Below are 24,290 nucleotides of genomic sequence, written 5' to 3'. Positions count from 1 at the left end.
TCTTCGTGACACCGTAGAGAGAGGGTGGCTGGAGCAGGGACTTCCTTCCAGTGGAGACTCTCCTTCCGCTGGGAGGCTGAACTCTATGATCAGTGCTGTCACCGGCCGCCTGGACCGCCTTCATTGGGGAGGGAATCGTTAAATACGGAAATTTAGTGTGCAATGATGTCATTGCTTATGCCCAAATAAATGTGTTAGTCTCGAAGGTGCCACAAATTGCTGTCTGGAGGTGCACTGCTCAGTGCATTCCTGTGCTGTTCACGTTGGCAGGCTCTAGCTGCTGTACCGCTCTCAGGTCTAGGGGGCGGTATCGCCCATGGTGGCAATGTTAGCACATTTGGCAAAATTTGGCGTTTTCATGAAAGCACCAGCGCCTGGAGTCATGTGATTATGTGAGAATTGCAGCTTTCATTTTTTTAAAAAAGTAACTCACTAGCCCTTGTGGTTGTGGGGAAAAGCTGGAAAATGTGACTCATGTGTAAGCTAGAAGCTCAAAACCCATAAGGCAACATATAACCCCCCCCCACACACACACATTTATAACTGTTAAAAATGTCTTCCTGATTTTGGGGGCCTGACTCGTGATTTTTGAACGCTTCTGGTTGGCTGCACGGGGCAGAATCAGAGCATATTTCAACATGGCAAACTGGCTTCAAGTTAAAAGCAACAGAGGGTTCTGTGGCACCTTAGAGACTAACAGAATCTATTAGTCTCTAAGGTGCCACAGGACCCTCTGTTGCTTTTTACAGATTCAGACTAACACAGCTACACCTCTGATACTTGGCTTCAAGTTATTAACTCCAGACTGAGCAGTAATTTGACACAAAGTGTGTTCTGTGAATGTTGCATGCATGTCAACATTCACAGAATGTTAATGAAAAGGAAGCATGCTGCATCCTCAGCCCTTATCAAAGAGCCAGGTATTGCAGAATTGCCAACATGCAGAAAATGTTGCCAGGCACAATGTCTCAAACACGGCAGGCGGGGACCAGGTCTGAGCATCCAGTTGGTGGCTCCTTGGGGACCTATCAGACTCTTTGCCCCCAGCAAAGGACTGGAGAAAGGATTCCATGCTGGAGATTGGAAACGGCAAGAGGGGTAAGCAAGAGCACCTGTGACCCTTTCTCTGGGGCCATGGAACCATTGGGAGGAGAGAAACATCCCTCCAGGCTGTAGCCCCTCTGAAAGAGGCCTGGGTAGGTGGGGACACTAAGGGCACGTGTGTGTGTCTACTCAGCCTGCGGCAGTGAGCCTCCCAATCCCAGGTCAACAGACTGCGGCTTAGGCTACAGCACTAAAGTTGGCTGTGAAGATGTTGTAACTCACATTCTGAAGCCTAGGGAGGAGGGTGGGCTTCAGGGCCCAAGCTCCAGCATGAGCCATGACTTAGAAGCACTTTCTACACAGCTGTTATTAGTACAAGCCTGAGTCTGTTGACCTGGGCTCAGAGGCTTGCTGCTGAGGTACCGTGACAGGCTGTCTCTCCTCTCCCCTCCCTCCCTCTGAGGGGTGGGATAACGGCTGTCAAGCAGCGAGTGCATGGAGCTGCCCTCAGCTGTCAGTCAAGAAAGAGTGGCCAGTAGGTACATTAATGCAGCAGAATTAATTTCTACAGACATTGCTTTGAAATGAGGCAACATATTCCTAAATAGCTGGTGTGCTGTGACCGCTGCTTCTGACAGCAATAAGACCCGCCTTACTGTTCCCTTTCATCCCCCACCCTGTTTGTTGTATCCACCTGTTGTATCTCATCACAGACTTAGATTGTAAGCCCTTTGCACCAGGGACAGTCTTTGTGTTATGTGTGTGTAAATAGCGCCAGGCACATTGTGGCCCCGATCTCATTTGGGGCTTGTAGGCAATAAAGATAATAATGATTGAAACAATTTCAGAAGACAGTAGCAACGTGGAAGAAAAGGCAAGCTTGTCCCTTTTTACACTTTCACAGTGTAAATGTCTTTATTCAATGAAAAATCAATATGCAGCCACTTTTATTTACATGTTGCCCGCCCAGTAAATATTGATAGAGCTGCTATAAGACTACATGTTATTTGATGCCGTTATTCACATATGCCTTACGAAACACATCATCTGTCTCCTCTGTAATATATAATTTGGTTTCCATCTGTCTGTTTTACTGATGAGTCATACGTTGCTAAACAAATGTTATCACCTTCATTTAATAAATTATGTTGACAGGAAATATAAATATTGTAACAAATCCATGGCCATATAGGATCTTTGTGACTGTCACCATGCTGTATCTCCCCAGCCCTACGGCGCTGCGCATTCCATTTCAATGCCCATTTGGAACTTTACAGCAATAGCTGGGGTAGAACTCACAGCCACTACCACTTGAGCTAAAGGAAAATTACCACCTATAGGTGGCAACAAACAGCTAAGCAGTGCTGATTTCATCCAGCAGAGAGCCGTGGTTCACATACCTACTTGCTAATTCATTGTACCGCTACTTGGAAGCTGGGATACTTTAAGAGCGATTCTCAGAAACTGAGGATAATTAATTTCAGGCTTTACCAGGTAATAATAACCTGGGAGCATCCTAAAAGGCAGAGAAACAGCAGCCCAATTTCAACCACAATGCAGGCAGGGCCCCTTGGCCCTTTCATTGTTCTGTTTAGCGTATAGGAATTGGGTAGTATCTGTTTAAATAGTTTGTGAACCCTCTAGTAGTGCTCACTGTGTTCTATGGTTTAGAAAGCTGCCAGAGTAGCAGTATATCTGTATAACTGACCTTGCATGTTGTGTGTATTGAGTAAACATGGTTATCTGGACCCCACTGTGCCCAGGTGGTTTCTACATACCATTATTGTTGTGCAGATGGAAAGAGGCCCAACTCTGTGTCTTGGTTCTTGTTTGTTATTGTAATTAAGTTCTTGTTCCAGGGCCTCATTCTCTTCCCATCAAAGAAAATGGGAAATTTGTGACTTATTTTAATGGAAGCAAGATTAGGCCCTCAGAGTATTATCATGGAAAGCGCCTTTCATATCTTTAAAACTCCATTAGAAATCCAGTAAAATTAGGTAGAGCACCTCACATAAAACAAAATATGCGTATGGCTCAGTGATGTGCTGCTAACAGTTACCCCTACAAACATTTCCGTGATAAACCTAGGTGCTGGAGATATGCACACCCACGGAAAAGGAGAGAGAATCTAGTCATTTGAAACAAAATGCTTTCTCAGAACTCATGTAAAACCAGAGAATGAGGCAAAAATCACAAGACAAAGAAACTTACATTAAACACAGCTTTGCTGGAAAGGTATATAATTTGTTCCACTAAAATATACAGAGGACATTCATGAGAGAAAGAGAAAGAGATGAAACCCTTGCCCTGAGTTAGGAAAATATCCTCTTCCCAGCATTCTGCGCCATCTGATGCACCCCAACTGGAAGATCTTTGCCCCTCAGAAGTATTTTTATGAGCACCAGGCCAGAGTCAGCAGTATCAAGAGACTCCCTCAGAGGCAGAGAAAGCACCTCAAACTTCATCCCAATTCAGAAGAATTTTAGGTGCTCCCAGGAGCCCCCAACCACCATCATTAGTTCAGTTATTAGTATGGGTGGTTTAGTGGTAAAATTCTCACTGTGCATGTGTCTATTTCATACAGGTCTTTATACTGCGCTTATCACCATAGGATGGGAGATCTGTGTTTGATTCCCAACCAGTGCAGGGCTGAGTTGGGGATCAGATACTATGGTGATGGGAGGCAGTATAAAAGCGTAAGGTAGAAAAGACTGAACATATGAGATTGTCTAGTATTCAACAGATCATGTTTCCTTCCTGCACTAAAATCTTTCTTACCTTATTAACAGATGTGCTATTCATTTGTTTAAAATGAAATCCAAGGATTGTGGCCTGATCCTACGTGGTGCTAAGCACCCTCAACTCCCAATGAGTTTGCAGGATCAGAGCTCTGCATTAGCTGCATTCGCTTAATGAAAAGGAGGATAATTGAGTGCAGACCAACACCAGCACAGAGGCTATTCTACAGTGGCTGATATCACATCCCCAGAATGTAATGGAGGCAGAGTTGTCCTGCGGATAGGGTGGCAGTCTGGGAAGCAAGAGATCTGGATTCTACTTCCAGCTTTGCCAGTAACTTGCTGTGTGGCCTTGAGCACATTTCAGACCAGGTCCATCCTGAGAAACCTGGAGCCTGATTTTCAGAGGGGTTGAGCACTCACAGCTTCGAGTGAACTCAAAAATTGGAGACACCCATAATAGAGATCACTTTTCATTATTTGGTCTGTACCTCAGTTTCTCCATTTGTGAAACAGAGACAGTAATACTTGGCCACTTCTGCACACTGCTCAGAGATCTGCGGATAAGAGTTAAATGGTTAGCTTATTGTCTACTGCCTGTTTGATGAGATCTGAGAGAGCTAGGTGTGTTCAGACAGTATCAGCCAGGAGGCTATTGTGCTGCATGACGTGATTCCAACGTCGGTTGTTCAGAAGGAGAGTGATCGCTCATTTAGTTTGGGCTTGGAAAAGTCAGTCTTTATTGTCTCAAACAGCATCTTCACCAGCTCGGTATTCCCTCTGGTGACCATGGCTTTGGAGAGCTCGATCACCTCTGTTGTGTGATTGCGACACACCAGTCTTAGTTCCTGGCGGACACGCTGCTTTGAGTATTTCTCCTCAGCCTTCTTTACCCACAATTCCACCTCCTGCATCAGCATCTCGGCATTCACCCTCTTCTGACTGAACAGTATAAGGAGTGTCTCCATCAGGCACCGGAAACTCTCTGTGTAGGTGGAGCCCACATCGTCCAGTTCTATGGCTCGTTTGAAGCACCCAATGGCATTGGACTCCTCATTTTTAAGCCGCAGGCATTTCCCCCTAAGCAGCTGTATTTCCGGTAGTGTATCTCCCAGGTCAAACTCCATAGCTTTCGCAAAGAACTCCAAAGCATTGTCCAGTGCAGTCTCGTCCACTGGGAATAGTTCCTGCATGGCATCAACACCCATGTAATAGTAGACCTAGAAGGACATAATGACAGAATGATTGCAGATTCACAGCCGTGGTTTACAGGGAAACTGCAGAGCCTTTTACTACTGCCTGAGAAGACTGCACTACGCCAGGGTAACAATCGTTAGCAGAATCCACCAGTGGACCACGCAAAGTGGCCACGGCATAGTCGAGGCTCTGGGCCAGTCTGCATACATTATACACAACCATCATTTGAGCACCCCAGTTCACCTCCCTCCACCTCCGGCCCCACACTGATTCTTAGGGTACGTCTACACAGCAGAAGGTGTGCACAGGCTAGCCTGCCCAAGCTAGCGTGAATCCAGCTAGCACTGGTAACAACAGCAGTGAAGACAATGCGGTGCGGGCTTCAACACAGGTAGTAGAAGCCCAGCAAGGACCCTGAGTCCATACATGGCTCGCTAGCCCACCCAGGACCCCACACTGAGCTATCTTCACTGCTAATTGGATTCAAGCTAGCTTGTGTAGGCTAGCCCTTGTTCAGCTTTTCCTGTGCAGACATACCCTAAGAGCCAGGACTGAGCCTTCAGGGTTTCTATGTTCTATTGTTCTTCTTGTTTTTTAAGTAGCGAATGTAAATAAAAACATGAAGACATGAAAAAAGCAGAAGCTGATCTCACTGGGAGAGCATCTGTGTATTTACTCACCTGGCCTATGTCCAGGTATGTCTTCAAGCACGGACAAACCTTTACAACGCTCTCAAGGTCCTCTTTAGCACTGGTGAGATTTTTCCTGTCTGGCATGCCTCCCAAACCCATCTTTGCACGTTCCAGATCTCGCAGATAGAGCTTAATGTGGATCTAAACACAGGAGGAAACTCATTCTGGCATACATCCAGTTTCAGTGTTATTCCTCCTGCCACAATATTTGGGGTTAGTTCATGCTTATAGGGCCATTTTAACATATATAGCACTAAATATATTAATATTAGTAAAAAAAAAAGGAACACATTGGGCCAGATCCTCAGTGTAGCTCCACTGCAAGCCAAGTTACATGAGCCAAGGAGCTATCTATCTTGCCCATCACCAAAGTGTCTGAGTGCCTAAGACAACATATTTCCACACACCTCCTGGAGATGTGTTGACCAGTTACTGGAATCCCCTTTCACAGTGATGAGGATGTAACTACCAATTGATCTAATAATCCTATTATATGAATAGAATATATTCTATTCTATTCTATATGGGAGCACTACATGTTTCTGTCAGTTGCACCACTGCACCCCATTGGCGATCCGAGGAGTTTTAACTTAGTAAGAACTGCAGAATCAAGCCCTTTGTTTTATATTGTTTTGTAGTCTTCTGAAGCTGAGTCTATTTAAGACACAGTCTGGCTTTCAGAAACCGCCCTAATGCTGCATTTTTTTGGCCTCATACCTGCATGCAGCTGAGCTTCAAGAGAAATTAGAAACCTCCTTTGAAGGACAGGTCTAGCCACACACTAAGGATACCCAGGACAGCCTGAACATTCACTTGTGAGGTAATTTATTTCTTAAGGAATTGAATATTTCATGTCTTAAAAAATAAATAAAGTGAGAATTAATCTCAGGTTTATTTAAAAACCAACCAACCAACTCCCATTTCAGTACTTTGCTGCTGTTATAATAGGAAATAACCAGTAACAATACTCTTGGCTATTTGAGGTAGGAATCATCATCACCACTGTACAAATGGGGACACCCAGGTACAGACAGGTAGAGGGTAACACTTTCAAAAGATCGTAAATGATTTAGGAGCCTAAGTCTCATTCAAAGTCAATAGGACTTCAGCTCCCAAATGCCTGAAAATTAGACTTAGATGGCTAAGTCACTTGTTAACATTTGAAAATGTTACCCTAGGTGAGTTCATGGCAGAGCCAGCACTGAACTCAGATCTCCAGGCTGGCTCTTTAACTATGAGACCATCCATCCTCCCCAGCTTATTTTCCCTTTGGGTGACTGCTTTGACTATCACATCACATAGCCCAGGACAATGATAGCTGAAGCTAAACGCTAGAAAAGAAGCTATCAGGAATCCCTAGTGGAATTCCACTGGCCATATCAGTGAAAGGCTCCTCAGATCACAAAGAGGAATTTGACTCCTGAGTACAAGGCCAGGCCTGGTGAGCCCCATTTTCCAAGAGAAATCTCCCCTGGGGCCCTGTATCCTGGGTGAATCAGCTGGCAAGCCGCTCAGGGAATAAGATGCTTATTCAAATGATGCCTCCAATATTCACCAGTGGCACAGAGAGGCTGCGGATCTTGGCAAATGCCCTCTCCAGTTGGCTGACTGCACTCGGCTGGCAGGGCTTGAAAAGCAGATCAATGGCCTTACACTGGGATTCTGCATTTTGGAAGTTCATAGATCTTCTGTCAAATAAAGCCCTTAATGGAAACACATAGAGTCAGGCTGGCTCCTGGAAGGAGGGAGGCAGTGGTAGGTTTTTATTCTGGGTGGAGAGTGGCAGGAAACCAGCATTACCTTCTGCTGGAACTCAAGTGCCTTCCTGTGATTTGGGGCCCAATCTGAAGGCCATTGAAGCTGCTGGGAAGATTCTCATTGACTTCAATGGGCTTTGGATCAGGCCCAAGATCCCACCAACCTGCTCTTGTGTAATGACAGCGAATGAGAAATGTTGATACCTCAATGGGCCAGATCAGTTTCCATAATTATTAATATTTACAGCACCGGTGTACATCTCCTGGGATGCCTTTTATCTAGAAGTGTCCCAAAGTGAGTAACAAACTAAACAGAGGTATCATTTCACCCACCACTGATATACAGCCACCTCTGGGGTGGAACATGGCAGCTGTTTCACATCACAGAGCAACACTGCACAACAGGTTAGAAGAGGAAATGAAGGGTACTAAATGCACATGTTTACTTAGTTTCTTAAATTTAGGCCCCAATTCAGCAGAACTTTAGGCACCTGCTTCACTTTCAGCACATGAGGATCTCACTCCTATTCAGCAGAGCACATAAGCACATCTTTCACTGTAAGCAGGTGAATAGTTCCATGTCAGTCAGCGGGACTACGCATGTGCTGAAAGTGACAAAAGTGCTTACGCGCTTTGCTACAACGGAGCCGTACTTTTTTAAGGTGAGGATGCAGTCCCTTTCAGAAAAAAATTGTATGTTCCAATGGGCTTCCCAGGACAAGCTGAAGCCTGTGCAAGGTGCCACTCCAGAAGACTCCAGAAATCAAGCAAAACGACATAGACAGAAATGTGAGTTGTTGGGTTTGTTTGGTAAGTTTAGCATAGCCTCAAATCTTGTTCAAATGACGAGGTTGCTAGAAATATTGCCACAAGGCCAGTCCCTGGCCAGGGTAGGGGCTGTTCTGGCTCTTGGTTCAGACTTTGGTGTCAAAGACAAGCAACGTACCTTGGCCCGCGTGCAGTAGGCCTGCCAGTTGAGCTCCGGATCTTGTAGGAGATCTAGCGCCATATTGCAGATTCCCATAGCCATATCTTGCTTGCCCAGGAAGTGGAAAATTTTTGCCAGTCGGTTTAGTGTGGGAGGATTGTCTTTAGCTATTTCTATTGCCTTTTGAAACCAAGAAAGCAAAACATATTCCCATCAGTGAACTGCCCCTTACTGTACTGATCAAAGGCCCAGAAACATCCCTGATTCAATTGGACCGTCTGTGTTATTCACAGACTGGCTTTTGTGACTGAGTGACTGGAGTTTGTTGTGACTCAGATGATGAGTCAAAAGCTGCACTGGTACTGACTCACAATGGTGCGGTACTTTTAAATAGGCAGATTCCTGCACTCCGTTTACTGCTGCCCTCAGGGCTTGGCATCTACATGCCCTCAACAAACATGGTTGCCTCAACTTCTCATTTCACCTAGCCAACAAGAGGAAGAAGAAAAACCCAGTCATTTCTCAGAAATATTTAGGGGCAGATTCTGATCCCCTATCTCACTGAGTAGCACCTCTCTCCATGCATGCTCCAGCCCCATTAGAGTCAACGGGATCATTGGCTGAGCATAAGCTACCCATTGTAAGGAGAGGCATCAGAGTCTGGCCTAGAAAAGCCACCATCCAATGATTCCTTCTGCTAACTCAGTAGTAACCATACCCTGTGTCATAACCCATGGCCTCAAACCCAGGCCCACAGGAGCAGCCACGCTTCAACCCTCCATTTGGCAACCTGCTGATAACTTCTGACCCAGGAAACACAGACCCAGTTTGAGGGTCCGCCCTGATATCCTATTGATGAAGTCCCAGAGCAGCCGATTGGCTCACTGGCCCTACTTAAGTCAGGAACAGGAAAGCTGTCTGAACAACTGGGATTCACCATGCTCTGGACTGGGTGCTTCCCGCTCCCCTGGCTTGACTTTCCAGTATCCTGACCTGACTCGGCTCCTGACCTCTGGCTTGTGATTCTGATCTCCCGGTATCCTGACCCAGCCTGACTCTCAACTCCTGACTGTGGACTCAAGCTCTGACCACTAGATCTGGCTGCTCACGACTTGGCCTTGACACCCTGGACTAATAAGCACCTCAGCATCTACATTATTTAAGTCAGGACACAGTTCTTACCTCAGAAACAGGAAGCATCTTAAATTTTCTACGTGCTATTTTTTTAAAACTCCAAAGTAATTGACTGGAGTGCCTCGGCGTAGGGGAAAGGAGGCATGGGGATGGGGTGACAGGGAAGGAGCAGATAAGAAGGGAATGCGGAGGAGAGAAATGGCAATCTGCATGGCTTATCGGGGATGTAGGTGTAATGGGGTCTTCCCCAAGTCTTCTTGTTACACGCTAACAATGAAGTAAAAAAAGCACCTTGCCAAAGCAATCAAGGGGCCCAGTCCCAGAGTAACCACAGTCATGGATCCCCATCGGGGTGGTGGAAAACGTCTCTTTCCTTTCCAGCAACATCCCGAGGTAGCACCAGGCCAGAGCTGGGGGGTGGGGGGTGGAGAACAGAAGTCAGAGCAGGTTAGCAGTAAAGACACTAACATTAGAAGCTATCCATCCTGCACAATCAGGCTGATGGGGCGTTTCACTTTGGAAACATGAATTCACTGAGCTGCTTTGACAAAAAATGCTTTCCAAAGTCAGGTTAGTTTAGTGAATTTAGTGCTTCTGAGAAGTGCCCAGGAGCCTGGAGTACTTGGTTTATCTGCAGCATGAAGAGTGACAGTGCAAGCTGCCCACACGCTGCCCCACCCATGTACTTCGACCACACCCCAGATCTCTAAGGGGTCAGAGCATAGGTCACTTCCCGGAATCTGTTTTCACCTTGGCTTCTCTGCTGAGATTGCCAATACACAGCAATTGTGCTACCATTGAAAACGTTATTTCCCTGATCTCTGTTGACTAGGAACTGGACTGAGACCATCAGTTTATTTCACCCAGGCCACCCAACAACCATCGTATGATAACTTTTAGGCCCTGATCAGCAAGGTGCTTGAGTACGTGACTAACTTTAAGTATGCGACTAGTTCCATGTGCTTCAATGAGACTATTCATGTGCTTAAAATTAGCTTAAGTAACCTTTGCTTAAGTAACCTGCTGAAATCGGGGCCTTAGCAGCTGCCAGAGATGGGATTTGTAGATACTTAGCTCTTCTGCATATAAGGCCACGTTCATGTATGAGCCTAACCTTAGGCAGGCGGGTGTGAAAAGCTTGGTGAGTTGTGGTCTGAGCCCTGCTTCTTGTGCAGAGCCATGGAGTGTGCCTGGAATGAGCCGGTTCTCATACCTCTGTAGTGAGAATTTGAGGACTTGGTCACTTGTCGAAGCAGAGCCAGCGTTCTGTTAAAGGAGGGCAGCCGCTTTTGCTCATCATTTCCCTTGTTCATCAGGATCCCATCTAATCTGTAAGAGCAGGAGTGGTTTGGTTACTGGCTCCTAGCTACACAAATACTTCTATCAATAGGACTACTTTCCTTAGCAAATAGTGCTTTGATTGCTCAGTATTAGGGTACACTTCTGCAGTCAGTGGGAGTGGCTTACTAGTCACAGCTCATGTGTCACACCCTAGGACAGCAAACGCACTACTATTAATTAGACTTCGCAGTTACACAGCACCTTTCATCCAAGGATCTCAGAGGTGGATAATGTTCTCCCTGCTTTACTAGAAACTGAGGCACAGGGAGGTAGAGCGAGTTGTCCAAGGTTACGCAGCGAGTCAACAAAGAGTCAGGACTGGAACTCAGGAGCCTGATTCTCCACTGCATGGCAACCGTGGAACATAGGGAGTTGCCAGACTGGATCACACCCCTGTATCTTGTCTCTGACAGTGGCCAGCACCGGACACTTCACAGGGAAGTGTAAGAACCCTGCAGTAGGTAGATGTGGGGTAATCTGCCACCCACAAAAGTCTAATCCTAATCCCTACTAGTTATAAATCGTTTTGAGCCCTGAAACATGAGGTTTTATCTCCCATCTGATGCCCTTTTTGTTAGCTGTAACTATAAATTATAGTCTATAATTAAGGCTACGAGTCTGTCATGGAGGTCACGGATTCTGTGACTTTCCGTGACTTCAGCAGCAGCAGTTTTGGTGTGTGGGAGGTGGCTCAGGGCAGAATTTCAGATCCTTTCTTAAGGGCTGAGTTTTATTTCTCCAAATCAAACAGCACAACACAAATCCAACTCATGAAATCAGGCCCGGACCCAGAGTCTCCCGCAGGTCTCACTCTCAGCTGGGCTGCTTCTTTGGCCTTTTATCTAAGGCCCAAGGCCTAGAATTTAGGAGCCTAAATACCTTTGTGGATCTGGGCCCAGTGACTTGCAATCTATCACCTGATCCCTGGCCTCAGAGTCATCACCAGAGAGGCAGGTAACTAGGCAAAGGAGGGCTAGGCCCAACTCCTTTAAAGGGCCAGCCACCCTGTGCCAGGTAGAATGAACTCTGCCCTCGTAATCCACTAATTCAGTGCCCATGACCATGGTATCTGAGTTTCTCTATGAAGCCCCTTCTCCTACCAGGCAGTATGAAAGAACAAGTCTGATATAGGGTGAACTCTGGGCCCCACTGAGGTAATTGAGAGTTTTGCCATTGAGCTTAATGGAACCAGGATTTCCCTCTGAGTCGTTTATACAAGTCCTCCTCTGTCTGTGGAATCCACTTCCCCCTGACATTTGGCACCATTGTACTGTGATGCTAAGTTGGTTTCAGTTCCCCTGATGCATTACCTGTTTTCCACCGCTTGCTAGCCCAGGCCTCACTAGAGGGGTGTGCTCTGGTTTGCTGTGCAATAAAAAGAGAGTGAAAATCCCTTTCTCTGCACCATTGGGCAAATCCTGATCCCACTGAAGAAACATCTCCCATAGTGCACCACAGCCAGGGACACACCACCTCCCCTCCATGGTCACCAGAGAGCGGGAAATGTTGGCTGTGAGGAGTTCCCATGGGGAAATCAAAGGTAAAATGCCCCTAAGAACCCAGAACAAATTAAACACCCTAGTGAAGAAACGACTAAGGAAATTCTCTGGCTTGTGGCTCAAAGAGATCGCTCTAGGAGATCGGTCACTAGGGATTTTGATTGTGTCCTGAATGGGGTCTGAATAGACTGGGTGTTTAATTCACCTGGAGAGAGATGTTAACTAGCACCTGTCACCTGGGGCAGTTACAATCCATCCCACACTGGAGCTATCGGTCCCTGCTCTCAATGCCTTTGTCTTGGTTGAGCCAGGCTTGGGCATCTCATAGTCCTTGCTACAACTTCCCAAGAAACAAAGCAGATGGTCTGCCAGGTTGCAGGCAAACTCCCCCATTCCACTGTAACCTGCTGCTGTTTATTTCTTATGGCACCCTTGAAGAAGGTGTTCGGTGCTGTTCCGCTCTCTTCTTCCAGCTCCATGCCAGGCACTCCCTCTCTTACCTGATGTACAGCGTGGCCATAGTGAAGTACCAGCTTCTTTTCTCCTCCAGGGGGATCTAAAATAGGGAAAGGTTTGTAGGAAAGTCATCATTAACACCTGAAAATCGCCCTCCTGAATCCACTGGCCTATGAAACTAGACGTCCCAAGGCAAGACGAACATGCACTTTGCCAGGAAAGCAACATTCAAAACACTTCTTACTTTGCTATTCAATAAAAGACACGGGGCCAGATCCTCAGCTGTGTAAATCAGTGTAGCGCCATTGGCGCTCCATGAGTTTTTAGCAAGGCAAAATCTGACACAGAGGTTCCCTCTTAAACAGAGATAGTCCCTTTCAAAACCAGTTCAGTATGTCATGCAAACCTCTGCCCTTTCACAACGGCCTCTAAGTTCCACAGTGGATGTTGCACTTTCATTCAGGGATCTCAAAGCACCTTGTAAACACACGAGTGAATCCTCAACCCACTAAGGGAGTACCCTACAGAGAGGGGCAGCTGTAGTCTAGTGCCTGAAGCAAGAGCTGGTAGTCAGGAGTCTGCTTATGACTCTGCCAAGGACTTGCTGTGAGACCTTGGGCAAATCTTTGTGCCTCAGTTTCTCCATCTGTAAGAAGGGACAGTAATGCTTATCCACCTTTGTAAAACCCTTTGAAGTCTATAGTGTCAATGGCAATTGGTTCACAAGCAAAGCACTAATCATTCCATTTTACAGAGGGGGAAATGGATGGTCTGAGGAGTGGCCGAGCAGGGACTAGAACACAGGAATCCCGACTCCCGGGCCACAGGTCTACCCATTAAAAGGCACTTCCTGAATGCAGGTGTCCTCCCAGACACACGGATTTCCTCTCTTCCCCCTATTTCTGCAGCCAGGCTATACCATTCCACTCAGGGTGATTTATTAGTGTTTACTCTGTTCTGTGCAGGTTAGAAGTGGGTTTCCATGAAGTGTGCATCTGTCTAAGTCTGCGTCCTACAAGGTTGTTGTGTGCATTACTGTGTTTAAAAATGGCACATAGCAGAGCCAGTCTGGGCCAGCAACATGGAGACCAGGCTTGTCGGGTTCTTTGCCTGCAGCACAGTCCCCTCACTCTGCACGGAGAAGAGGATGCTTTCTGTTTAAATGGAAATTGCACAGGACAGTGCAATGGGGTAAGTCTTGGTGGACAGTATATAACGCAATGGGTTATGGATTGCAATACTAGCCAGGTGAGCAGTTTCCAAGAGGTGGACGCAGATACAATTAAAAGGAGCAAACAACGTTCTCGATGTTACTTATATTATTCACACTGCGCTCAGCACTGCATAGGGCACACAAAGAAAGCAAGCCCCTGCCCCAGAGAGCACAAGTCTCCGAGGCTGACACATAGAAGACAGCACATGCTGGGGGATCAAGTGGTGGGGCTGGTTTAGCGTGTTCTTGTGACGAAAGCCGAAGGTTGAGGCAGAGTAATGCCTTACAACAACAATCCTGGCTCCCGCTTATCGTACCCAGAACAGAGCGATTCCATACTGTAGCTGCTGACTGCGTCTCTGGCGTGAACAGCTGCTTAGCCAGCACAGGCCCAGCCAGCCAGTTGCACCAGCGAGGTGGAGAAACCAAATGGACAGTTTTCCCAAACAAAGCATTGCCTTCCTGCCCTGTGCTGAGGATTCAGGGAGCAAGGAATTGCGGGGTTAGCGAGGGTTACACACACCATCTTTGCTGCCTCATGCAAGTGCGCGGGGAGCAGGAGGTGAGGGCTGATTTGTCTCCACTCACTTTGCAGAAAGGATGGTCTCTCGAGCACAGCACAGTGCTGGGAATCAGGAGATTTTGGAGTTCTGTTCTCAGCTCTCCCACAGGCCTTCTCTGTCGCCTTGCTCAGTTCAGAGTCTTATTGGTAACTGCACTGTGCACACAGTGTTGTTGGTGCCGTGTTAGTCTCAGGATAAAGTCTGTGCTTGTCTCTCTCCCCAACAGAAGTTGGGTCCAATAAAAGATATTGCCTCACCCACTTTGTCTCTGCATTGTGCAGGCTTTCACTCTTGTGCAGAGTTGCTATAAAAGTTGCCAGTCTGCTCCGATTGTGTTTGCACCCACTTTTCACTGGTGTAAATAACACACAAGGTGCAAGGCCCTGGAGCATCAAATCTGCAGTGTTAAATCCTGGCCCCCCAGTGAAGTGAAAACTCCTATATACTCTGTAGGACAAGGATTTAACTCATGTGCCTCAGGTTCCCTATCTGCTACAAGGGGATAATAATAATGCCGTCCTCAGAGAGGGTTTGATGCTAAATTTATTCATGTTTGCAAAGTGCTCTGAGATGCTCAAACAGCAGCAGCTGCAGAGGTGCAAAGTGTTAACATCTTTCGCTGGTGTGTAAAGGAAGGACAAATGGGGACGTATGACAGGAATAACAGACGCACAAATATAAAGCTTTCGAAATAGCCAGGAGATTCTGCAGTGAAGAACTGTCGGCTTGTTGGATCTAATACCGCGTAGGTGGCAGAAATACGTTCCAATGAAAGAGATTTCTCGGTGCACTATAAATATCTGAAAGCACTTGGCTGATATTTAGCCTGCTGCTGTAAGCAGAAATGCCAGTTCACTGCAGAAACGCCAGCTAACAGTGTTCCAGGTGGGTAGCTGCCCCAAGGGACAGTTTTGTGAGCCAAGCGACTGGTTCCAAACTCCAAGAGCACAGCCTCCCTCCCTGCCTGCGCTGACCCCCTCATCCTGTTGTGGCCAAGGAAGTGACTGCCAGGCAATTCCCTTTGGGAGGATCCTTAGAAGTCAAGGCTGTGAGTGTTGTGCATGGGCAGCCTGGGGCTCTCCCGAGTCCAGAGATGTCCCTGGGGCACTAGGCTCCTGAGAGGAGATGGTGGCGGTGGGCAGAAGGTGAAGCCACTGCCCTGCTCACCCTCTGCAGCCAGCCCGCTCTGCTAAGACATGGGGTAGTAGATGTGCTCACCTTGTGTGCTGGGAAGCTCCAGGGAGTCTTATGTCTTCCTACAGCACAATGCTTTTCCCCTGTGGGGCAGGAGGCTCCACAGCATCCTAAGGTGGGCTGGTGTCCAGGGGTATGTCTACATTGCATTGTACACCTGGGTCTCTGGGACCCAGGCTTGTGGACTTGGTGTTTCCAAGCCCATGCTGCATCCACATTGCATTGTAAACCTGGACCCAGCTTTCACAGCTGTGCTAACACATCCACACTGCACTTTGCAGACCTTCTGACTTGGGTCTGCAGCTTGACCTGCGTCCACACTGCAAAATGACAGCGCTTGGACCCAAGTCACAGCAGGACTTAGGGCACGTGGATCGGCAGGTAGCAATCGATCTATTGGGGATCGACTTATCACGTCTAGTGAAGACGCGATAAAATCGATCCCTGATGGCTCTGCCGTCGACTCCGGAAATCCACCGCGGCAAGAGGCGGAAGCGGAGTCGATGGCGGCGCGGCAGCGGTCGACTCGCCGCCGTCCTTACAGCCAGGTAAGTCGACCTAAAATACGCAACTTCAGCTATGCTATTCACGTAGCTGAAGTTGTGTATCTTAGGTCGACCCCCTCTCCCGCTCCCGTAGTGTAGATCTAGCCTTAGGCTCTGACCCACCCCACTAGGAGGGTCCTAGGACCTGGGTCCTGAGTGCTTGCTGACCCGAGTCAGACTGATGTATGTGTGGACAGAAAAGGGACTTGGCTGAAACCTAAGTTGGAGCCCGAGCTTAGCATGCAATGTAGACATGCCCTAATAGGGCCAATCTGACTTTAAACATCTCATGGCACGTTTTTGTAACAACAGGAGTTTGCCCTGCGGACAGTTGTTGGCCAGCATTCCCCATCCCAGCTGTTGTGCAACATGCCGTGCTCCAGCCGCCTGCCACCACTCCCCCAGAGGTGGCTGCCTTTCATTCACGGGAGAAGAGTTTCTACAGGCCCTTGCTCATTCAGCCTCCACTGATACCCACGTTAGGAATGCTGAATCAGCTGCTTAGCACCTTCAACTTCCTTGATTTCAATGGGATTTGTGGGTACTCAGCACCTGTGAAGATCTTATAGATTGCCTGGGAAGCATGTGGGGATCCTGAGGTTGAAAGTAACAGATTACTGGAGGGAGGGAATTTGCGCTCCTAGCTCATTAGAAGAACTGAATACAATTGCAAAGGCCATTCCTCCTCCTTGGCTGAAGCTGAACCAAGCACCGTTGCTGGTACTTTGCCCATGATCTGTTGAAAGTGAACCAGCTTTGTGATCTATACTCCCATCTGGTGGCTCTGTTTGCATTTAATTGTAATGGGTTGTGGGCAAAGTGCTAATTGCTATTCCCTTTAGACCTGGCGGCGGAGCAGATTTTGCAGGTTAATGGGTTTGGAGAGCACTGAGCTGGCTGGATTGTTTAGAAGGTATTCAGCTTAAGTTTCTTTTTTGATTTCTTTGTGGGTTCATTTTATCTGGGCATATGAATAAAATAAACCTGTACCTTAAACGGCCTAGCAAGATTATGGATCACGATGTAGAAGGAAGCAGCCAGCACTAAATGAGAAAGGATTTCGACACATGATTTTCGTGCCTAACTTTTTGGATGTCCACCTTGAGACATGCCTAAGGGGGTGTCTGTAAAAAGTGCTTAGCAACCAGCCCTCTGAAAAACAGGTCTCTCTAAAGTGGCTCAAATTGGGTATCTCAAAATTAGAGCTGTGCGGAAAAAGGGGATTGTGTTCGAGGGAGGATGGATGTTTCAATTTGGAATGGAACCCAACATTTTTGAAAGTCTCCATGAAAGATAGCTCAGTGGTTTGAGCATTGGCCTGCTAAACCCAGGGTTGTGAGTTCAATCCTTGAGAAGGCCACTTAGGGATCTGGGGCAAAATCAGTACTTGGTCCTGCTAGTGAAGGCAGGGGGCTGGACTCGATGACCTTTCAAGGTCCCTTCCAGCTCTAGGAGATAGGATATGATATGATATCTAAAGGGAATGGAACCCCAGCTGAGGGGCATTCTGCCCACCGGGCTGTCCCTGAGCCGAGGACTCTGGTAGCTCTGGCAGCTGAGGAGCTGTTAGCTGGTGCGCCGAAGCTCCTGGCTCTTTGGCAACCACCTGGTAGACTGGCAGGGAGCTGTAAGTCTGGGGGCCCCAGCTGAATACAGAGCCTTGGAGCTTCGGAGTCGCAGTTCCCAGGGCTTCTTGGCTCCCCACCAGGCAGGCTGCCTGAGAGCTTAGAGTCTGGAAACCCAGGCTGCCCTGGTAGGCTGCGGAGGGCTGGGTGGGTGAGCTGGTAGGAAACCAGGCAGTTTTCTAAACCTGCCTGACGGGGGGGGATCCATCAGAACTTGGTCAAAAAGAAGCCATTGCCGCGAAACTTTTCCAGTTTGACCGATCGGCATTCTCGGAAAAGTTTCCACTGAGGAATGTCTAATCAGCTGACTCAGAATCACTCATCACTCCTGGCAAGCCGCCTGGCTACGTTCTCTGGAGCTAGGTTGTGCCTGGCCTTCAGTGGAAGAGCGAGAAAGCGGGAGAGGGCACAAAGACGCTGCCCATCCTGGCCTTTGTGCTTTGTTAAGTGCAAGTTTGATAGCCACCATCTTGACCAACACCCCAGAAACTGAACCAGGGATCTCCAGACTTAAAAAGCATAAGCAGCTACAACCTGGACTAAAGACCCAGCCTCTGCAGCTGGAGTAGTGACAGACTCACACCTGCCGTGGACCCAGTGCCGTGCAGAACGCACAGCCCGCACAAGGCTAGCACTCATGGCTCCAGAGGGGGAAGGCGTATGCCTCCACTCCCTTGTGCAGCAGAGCAGACAGTGCATCCTGTAACAGAGTGATGCCTGTGCTGACCCGGATCTCTGGGAGGCAGAGTACCTGCCTGAACAATGCCTCTTGGCGCTCCCACTGAACAGTGCAGGGCTGGGGCTTAAAGTCTTGCTTGAGCTTTTGCTAACCTCTCCAGATTTGCCATTCAAATCCTCATTTTTTAAATTGAAACCTGCCCCTTTCCCCACACTGCCAGAGATGTTATTTTGGGCTGCTCACCGGCAGGGACACCTGTAGGCAGTTTAGACAAAACCTGCAGGATTCCTGCACCCACTTTCCCCAGGGCTGCAGGGCTTTAGTTGAATTACAATTCCACAAGGCCCTACCGTAGATAAGATCTGCCTGAGATTATTCAAGTGAAGGGTATGAATGCTGCTGGACTAGATTTACTAGGAGCCCCTCAGAATCCTACAACCTGCCCACATGGCTCCAACATTTTTGCAGCTGTCAACATTGTAAACAGCACTCCCTTCCTACTTTCTCAGGCTGGTGGCCAGCACGGGAATGGTTTGAGCAATGCACAGAATAGCTGATAGAAGAGTCAATTATTTTGTATATTCACAACCTTTTTCCTAGGCAGTGTCCTTGCACAGAGAATAGAGTGGCTGGCAGAGGCGGGTACATAAACCGGGTGGTTTGGATAAGTGGATCAGCAGTGCCAGGGCTGGATCTGCAAGTGATGTATGTTGGAATCACTCTCCTGAAATCAATGGAGGGACATTGATATGCATCAGCTGAGAATCTGGCCCTTAGTGTTTACAAGGGAATAATGTTATTGATGGGAGAAAGCTCACACCTTTCTGATAATTGCTGCTTTGGTCTGGTGGCTGCAGACTTGGGACTGGACACAGGGAAGGGCTCCATTTACACCACACATGTTGCTGTGTTATAACACAATAGTGCCCCATTCGTGCTGTCGATGAGTCCACTTATGACAGTAGCCTCAGTGATGCGCTAAGTGACAGCGCTCGGTGTTAGACCGTTGCCTGAGTCACACGGAGTGGCCCTGCAACACTAACCCCCTACTTTGTGCAGAACTGGGACTGTGAAAAATTTAGTGCCAGACTGCAGAATTTTAAATAGCTGCTGAATCACCTGTAGCAGCACTGCCTACCCATTCTGGCTTCAGGCTAGCAGCTGCCTCAGTTTCCCCCTCTTGGGCTCCCAGTAACTTCAGCATAGGTCTTTCATGTGTCCTGTAACACCCCTTCTCGGGGTCTGGATACACAAGAACGCCCCTAGCCTTCCTAGCTGGCTCCCACCCCTTGGTGCAGTGATCCTAGGCTGGGCCCTGCTGAGTCCTTCCTCTAGCAGACATGCTCTCCACCTTCCAGCCATCCTCGCTGCCTGCTGCTCCCAGCTGGCTTGAACTCTTCCTGCCTGGGTAGTTGGGAGAGTCTCTGAGCAGCTCAGGCTGCTCTCCTGCTTCTATGAGTTCCTCCCTGCTCTCCATCTAGCAACAGCTCCGAGGGCTTCCTACTTGGAGTCTCCCCTTTGATTCTCTGCAGGCTTCTCTGTTATCTTCACCCCCAGAAGGCTTGATTCTAGCCACACAACCTGCCTGTCTTGTGGCACTGCTCATCTTCTCCACCTGGGGAGACAAGTTAAGTGGGTCACAGGTGGGGCCCTGGATCTATCTCCCCTTAAAGGGCCAGTCACCCTGTGACATCTCCCCCTCATCTAATTAAAATGAAAAAAAATGGTCTGATAGTTTTCATCTCACTGAAACAACAGAACATCCTAGAACAGGAGGTTTAGAGAACGATGCAGTGCTAATTCTCTTGCTATGCATTTTCATCTGTTTCTCTATCCTAGAGTTCTCTATTCTGCCCTTCACTGAAATGTTGCTAACTCTTGTGATTATTTTTTTAAAGCCCAGATCCAGGAGTGATGTGATTCCATGAGAATCTCAGCTTGCATTTAAAAGTAAAAGCAAGTTTCTAGCCCTCTGGGTTGCAAAGAAAAGGTTGAAAATGTGCCCTGAGTGCAGCCTAAAGGCTCAGGTAAGAGGAGGCAAAGAAAAAGAATCCGAGATTGATTAGCTGTAAAAATCCTGATTTGCTTAGTCTATCTCAGGATTTTCTGGGGTCTGACTCGTGATTTTTGAATGTTGGGGGTTGGCAACACTATTTGCAGTGTTGCTGTAGCCATGTTAGTTCCAGGATATTAGAGAGACAAGATGGGTGAGCCAATATCTTTTATTGGACCAACTTCTATGGGTGAAAGAGACAAGCTTTTGAACTTACCGACAATTGAAGAGCTCTCAGCTCAAAAGCTTGTCTCTTTCACCCAAAGAAGTTGGTCCAATAAAAGTTATTACCTCACCCACCTTGTCTCTCTGTAATAGTTATGCACTTCCCAGATAACATGTCTGCTGTCAAGAATTTAAAGAATGAACTGAGCTGTAGCACTTCTGAGCATTTTGATAGCACCTTCTAGCTGAAGGCCTTGAAGCCCCTTCCAAACACGGCTGGGAGAAGTATTTGCACTTGACACAAAGCCTTGAGCTGAATGGCTTAAGGAAGGACATTTTCTGTGGCTTTGCAACAGAACACAATTAGTGTCTTGAAGCAAATTCAATGTGTATGCTACACTGATGCTCCATCTATTCTGATATCTCAGAGAGTGTACACCGTGAAATTCTTATTCTAACAATAAACAAAACCACCTCTTGACCCAAGCGCTCCCCTTAAGTGAGCATACCAGCCACTGGCCTTTTATGAGCTCCCAGAGGGCAGCCACACACTGCGTGTGCAGAAGGACGCACCTTTGTTTGAACAGCTAGAGAAGATAAGGCTGGAAGTGCAGAACACCATTTATTCTGATCACGTAAGACCAGAGTAACTTAAAACGGGCTTAAAACTTTCCACGATTCCATCCAGCTACAGAATCGTGTCGCCTTTATAGGGGCTGATCTGCAGGATCGGGCCCATAGAGATCAACAATGTTAAGTGACACAGCACGAAGGAGGGCCGAATACTAAGATAGGAGCCATTTCCAGAAGCTTTCTCCTGGCAGGACTTTATTCCCTCTGTGCTTATACTTGTCTGCACTGTCATAGCCAAGCTCAGCTATTAGCTGGTAAATTAGTTCCTACTCTAGGTTCCCGCGATCATAATGAACCCATGATTGAATTGCTCTGCCCAAAGGATAGAGGCCCTACAAAGACACATGGCAAGTACGTCCAGTGATACCAGACTGCAATCTACACATAGGTAGGAGCTGTGACTGACCTGCTGCCCATAAGCAAGAGCCTTATCATAGAACGTGAGTCCGGCAGTCAGTTTCTCCATTCGGTCTTCTTCATCCACAAGCCCAATGTCAAAGACGTAAGCGTAGCCCTGCTCTGCCAGACAGCGGGCTGCTCGGAGCCTGGGATCCCCTTGAGACTCGTCTTCTGAGCCCAGGCCCATTAAGTGGGCTAGTTTCTTGGTGCAGTCAGCCTCTTCCTGCTCGCTGTCCAGCCTGTCGTAGACGTAGGCCAGGTTGGCCCAGGTATTTAGGTTGTCGGGGTCCTCCTGGGAGATGCTCAGAAAGATCTCCTTGGCTTGCTCCATCTCCTCCAGGTGGAAGGAGAAGACCCCGAGCAGGTTCCTGACGGCGAATTGCTGGGAGCCAGACTCAAGCTCTAGCTCATACATCAGGCTCTCTCGCTTAAGCTTCATGTCCCTCCCTCTGAAATTCACAGGGGAGCAGGGCTCGAAGTTCATGTTCATCTCCAGGTGGAAGTGACCAGGAATATAATCCATCTCATCAATGAGCGTGTCAATATCCACCTCGGCTTCCTCCGGGTTCTCCATGGGGACTTGCTGGGTATATCCCCATGCAGGGCTGCTGCGGTGGTGTCTCCCAGTCCCAGCCTTTCCCTCCTCCTCTCTCACAATGTTTGCAGCTCTCTCAAACCTGCAATTCTGGTTTAGCTGATTCACATGCAGCCTGGGAGGAGTCCTGAATGGGAGAGGCACCTAGCGACGCCTGTCATTCATCAAGGGCCTGCTTGGCCAGGACTGTCAGTGAATCTCAAGAGTCTAAAACAGAAAAGTCTGCTGGATCCATTCTTGCCTGTGGTCCTGGCAGGGCAGGGGCTGGGCTGCTCCTGGCAGTGCATGCTGGAGCGATCAGTCCCATACTCCCATTTCCCTTCTTTGGTTTGTATTCCGTAATGTGTTGACGTGCGTTGTGTGTTTCGCTCCAGGCCATAAAATACCTTTGAAAATAAACAGCCTGGGCCCAATCCTGATTCCCTTACTCCAAACCCCCATCAGAACGGATCAGTAGCTGAGCCTGACCACGGACTGCACAGCGGAGCCGCTTCTGGACCAGATCCAGGCGTTTGAAGCCAGAAGCGCTCTGCTGGGGGAGTGGAGGGACTGGGCTGCAGTCACAGTCCCTCCCCGGGGGCTCTGCACAGGCTGGTTCAGCTGGGTGGTGTGAGAGCGTGGATTTGGCTCACCCTCGACCTTTCACCAGGGGGCGTGAGCATTGTGGCTGGTCCCTGCGCAGGAAAGCAGGAGTGGAGGAGACTCTTGTACTCTTCCCACCCCCTGGTGGATCCATTCTGGGCCAGCCACAGTGTGTATTTAATGAGGATCAGCCGCACTCTACTAGCACTGCTGCTGGGTGACCCGCAGATACGCACCTCCGAGTTGGAGCCTGGAGCAACACCTGAACAGGCTACAAACCAGTGTTAAGAAATAGCAATTTGGTCCCAGTAATGATCACAGCCTGTCACGGGTGGGTGGACAAGAGCTCTGCTTTTCAGTCCTATGGGCTCCGTGGGGCTGTACAAGGATAATTAGGGGCTCTGCAACACAGATTTCCTATTTATGTAGCTTTGGCTTTCCCCTTTCTAAAAAGGCCTTGTGCAAAGGGCCCGTCTGCTCTCCGAGCTCCTGGCCCGTCCGCCGAGGGGTTCGTCTGCTCTCCGAGCCCCTGGCTCGTCCACCGAGGGGTTCGTCTGCTCTCCGAGCCCCTGGCCCATCCGCCGAGGGGTTCGTCTGCTCTCCGAGCCCCTGGCCCGTCCGCCGAGGGGTTCGTTTGCTCTCCGAGCCCCTGGCCTGTCCGCCGAGGGGTTCGTTTGCTCTCCAAACCCCTGGCCCGTCCGCCGAGGGGTTCGTCTGCTCTCCGAGCCCCTGCCCGTCTGCCGAGGGGTTCGTCTTCTCTCTGAGCCCCAGGCATGTCTGCTGAGAGGGCCATCTGCTCTCTAAGCTGGTGCATGTTCAGGTAAGGTGCACGTCTGCCTCTGAGCCTTGTGAGTATCCAGACAAGGTGCATGTCTGCCCTTCTAGCCTGTGCTCACCAAGCCCGTGCACATCTACTCGCCAACCCCGTGCACATCCAGGCAAGGGGCACATCTGCTCTCCGAGCCTGTGCAAGTCCAGGCAAGGGGCACGTCTACTCGCCGAGCCCGTGCATGTCCGGACAAGGGGCACGTCTGCTCGCCAAGCCTGTGCAAGTCCAGGCAAGGGGCACGTCTGCTCGCTGAGCCGATTCACATCCGGGCAAGGGGCACGTCTACTCGCCAAGCCTGTGCAAGTCCAGGCAAGGGGCATGTCTGCTTGCCGAGCCCATGCACATCTGATAAAATGTAATGCATCAAAACTAACCAAGGATCAAACAGCAAGCTCAAAACGGCTGCATTCCTCTCCCCAACCCTGGCAG

At 48.6% G+C, this 24,290-nt stretch overlaps 1 protein-coding gene across 1 annotated transcript; it reads right to left on the bottom strand.

Moving 5' to 3' along the window:
• Positions 1-1,960: 1,960 nt before the first annotated feature.
• TTC22 (tetratricopeptide repeat domain 22) lies at positions 1,961-22,932 on the bottom strand. The gene is made up of 7 exons (XM_034780326.1): positions 21,863-22,932; positions 12,831-12,886; positions 10,704-10,819; positions 9,782-9,900; positions 8,375-8,536; positions 5,660-5,812; positions 1,961-5,002 (listed from the first exon to the last, which is right to left on the bottom strand). Exons 1-7 carry the CDS (start codon positions 22,427-22,429, stop codon positions 4,472-4,474), a joined length of 1,704 nt encoding a protein of 567 aa, XP_034636217.1. The 5' UTR covers positions 22,430-22,932; the 3' UTR covers positions 1,961-4,471.
• Positions 22,933-24,290: the final 1,358 nt, after the last annotated feature.

The sequence above is a fragment of the Trachemys scripta genome, chromosome 8, assembly GCF_013100865.1.
Source record: "Trachemys scripta elegans isolate TJP31775 chromosome 8, CAS_Tse_1.0, whole genome shotgun sequence".
NCBI lineage: Eukaryota > Metazoa > Chordata > Testudines > Emydidae > Trachemys > Trachemys scripta.
This window is presented reverse-complemented; position numbering and strand designations above follow the sequence as displayed.

Coding starts and splice junctions, on each gene's coding strand:
- TTC22 (XM_034780326.1), bottom strand. CDS start 22,429: ATGGAGAACCCGGAGGAAGCCGAGGTGGATATTGACACGCTCATTGAT. Junction 10,820..12,830: donor ATGGCCACGCTGTACATCAG/GTAAGAGAGGGA, acceptor CTGCTCTTACAG/ATTAGATGGGATCCTGATGA. Junction 8,537..9,781: donor CCCTTGATTGCTTTGGCAAG/GTGCTTTTTTTA, acceptor TGGTTTCAAAAG/GCAATAGAAATAGCTAAAGA.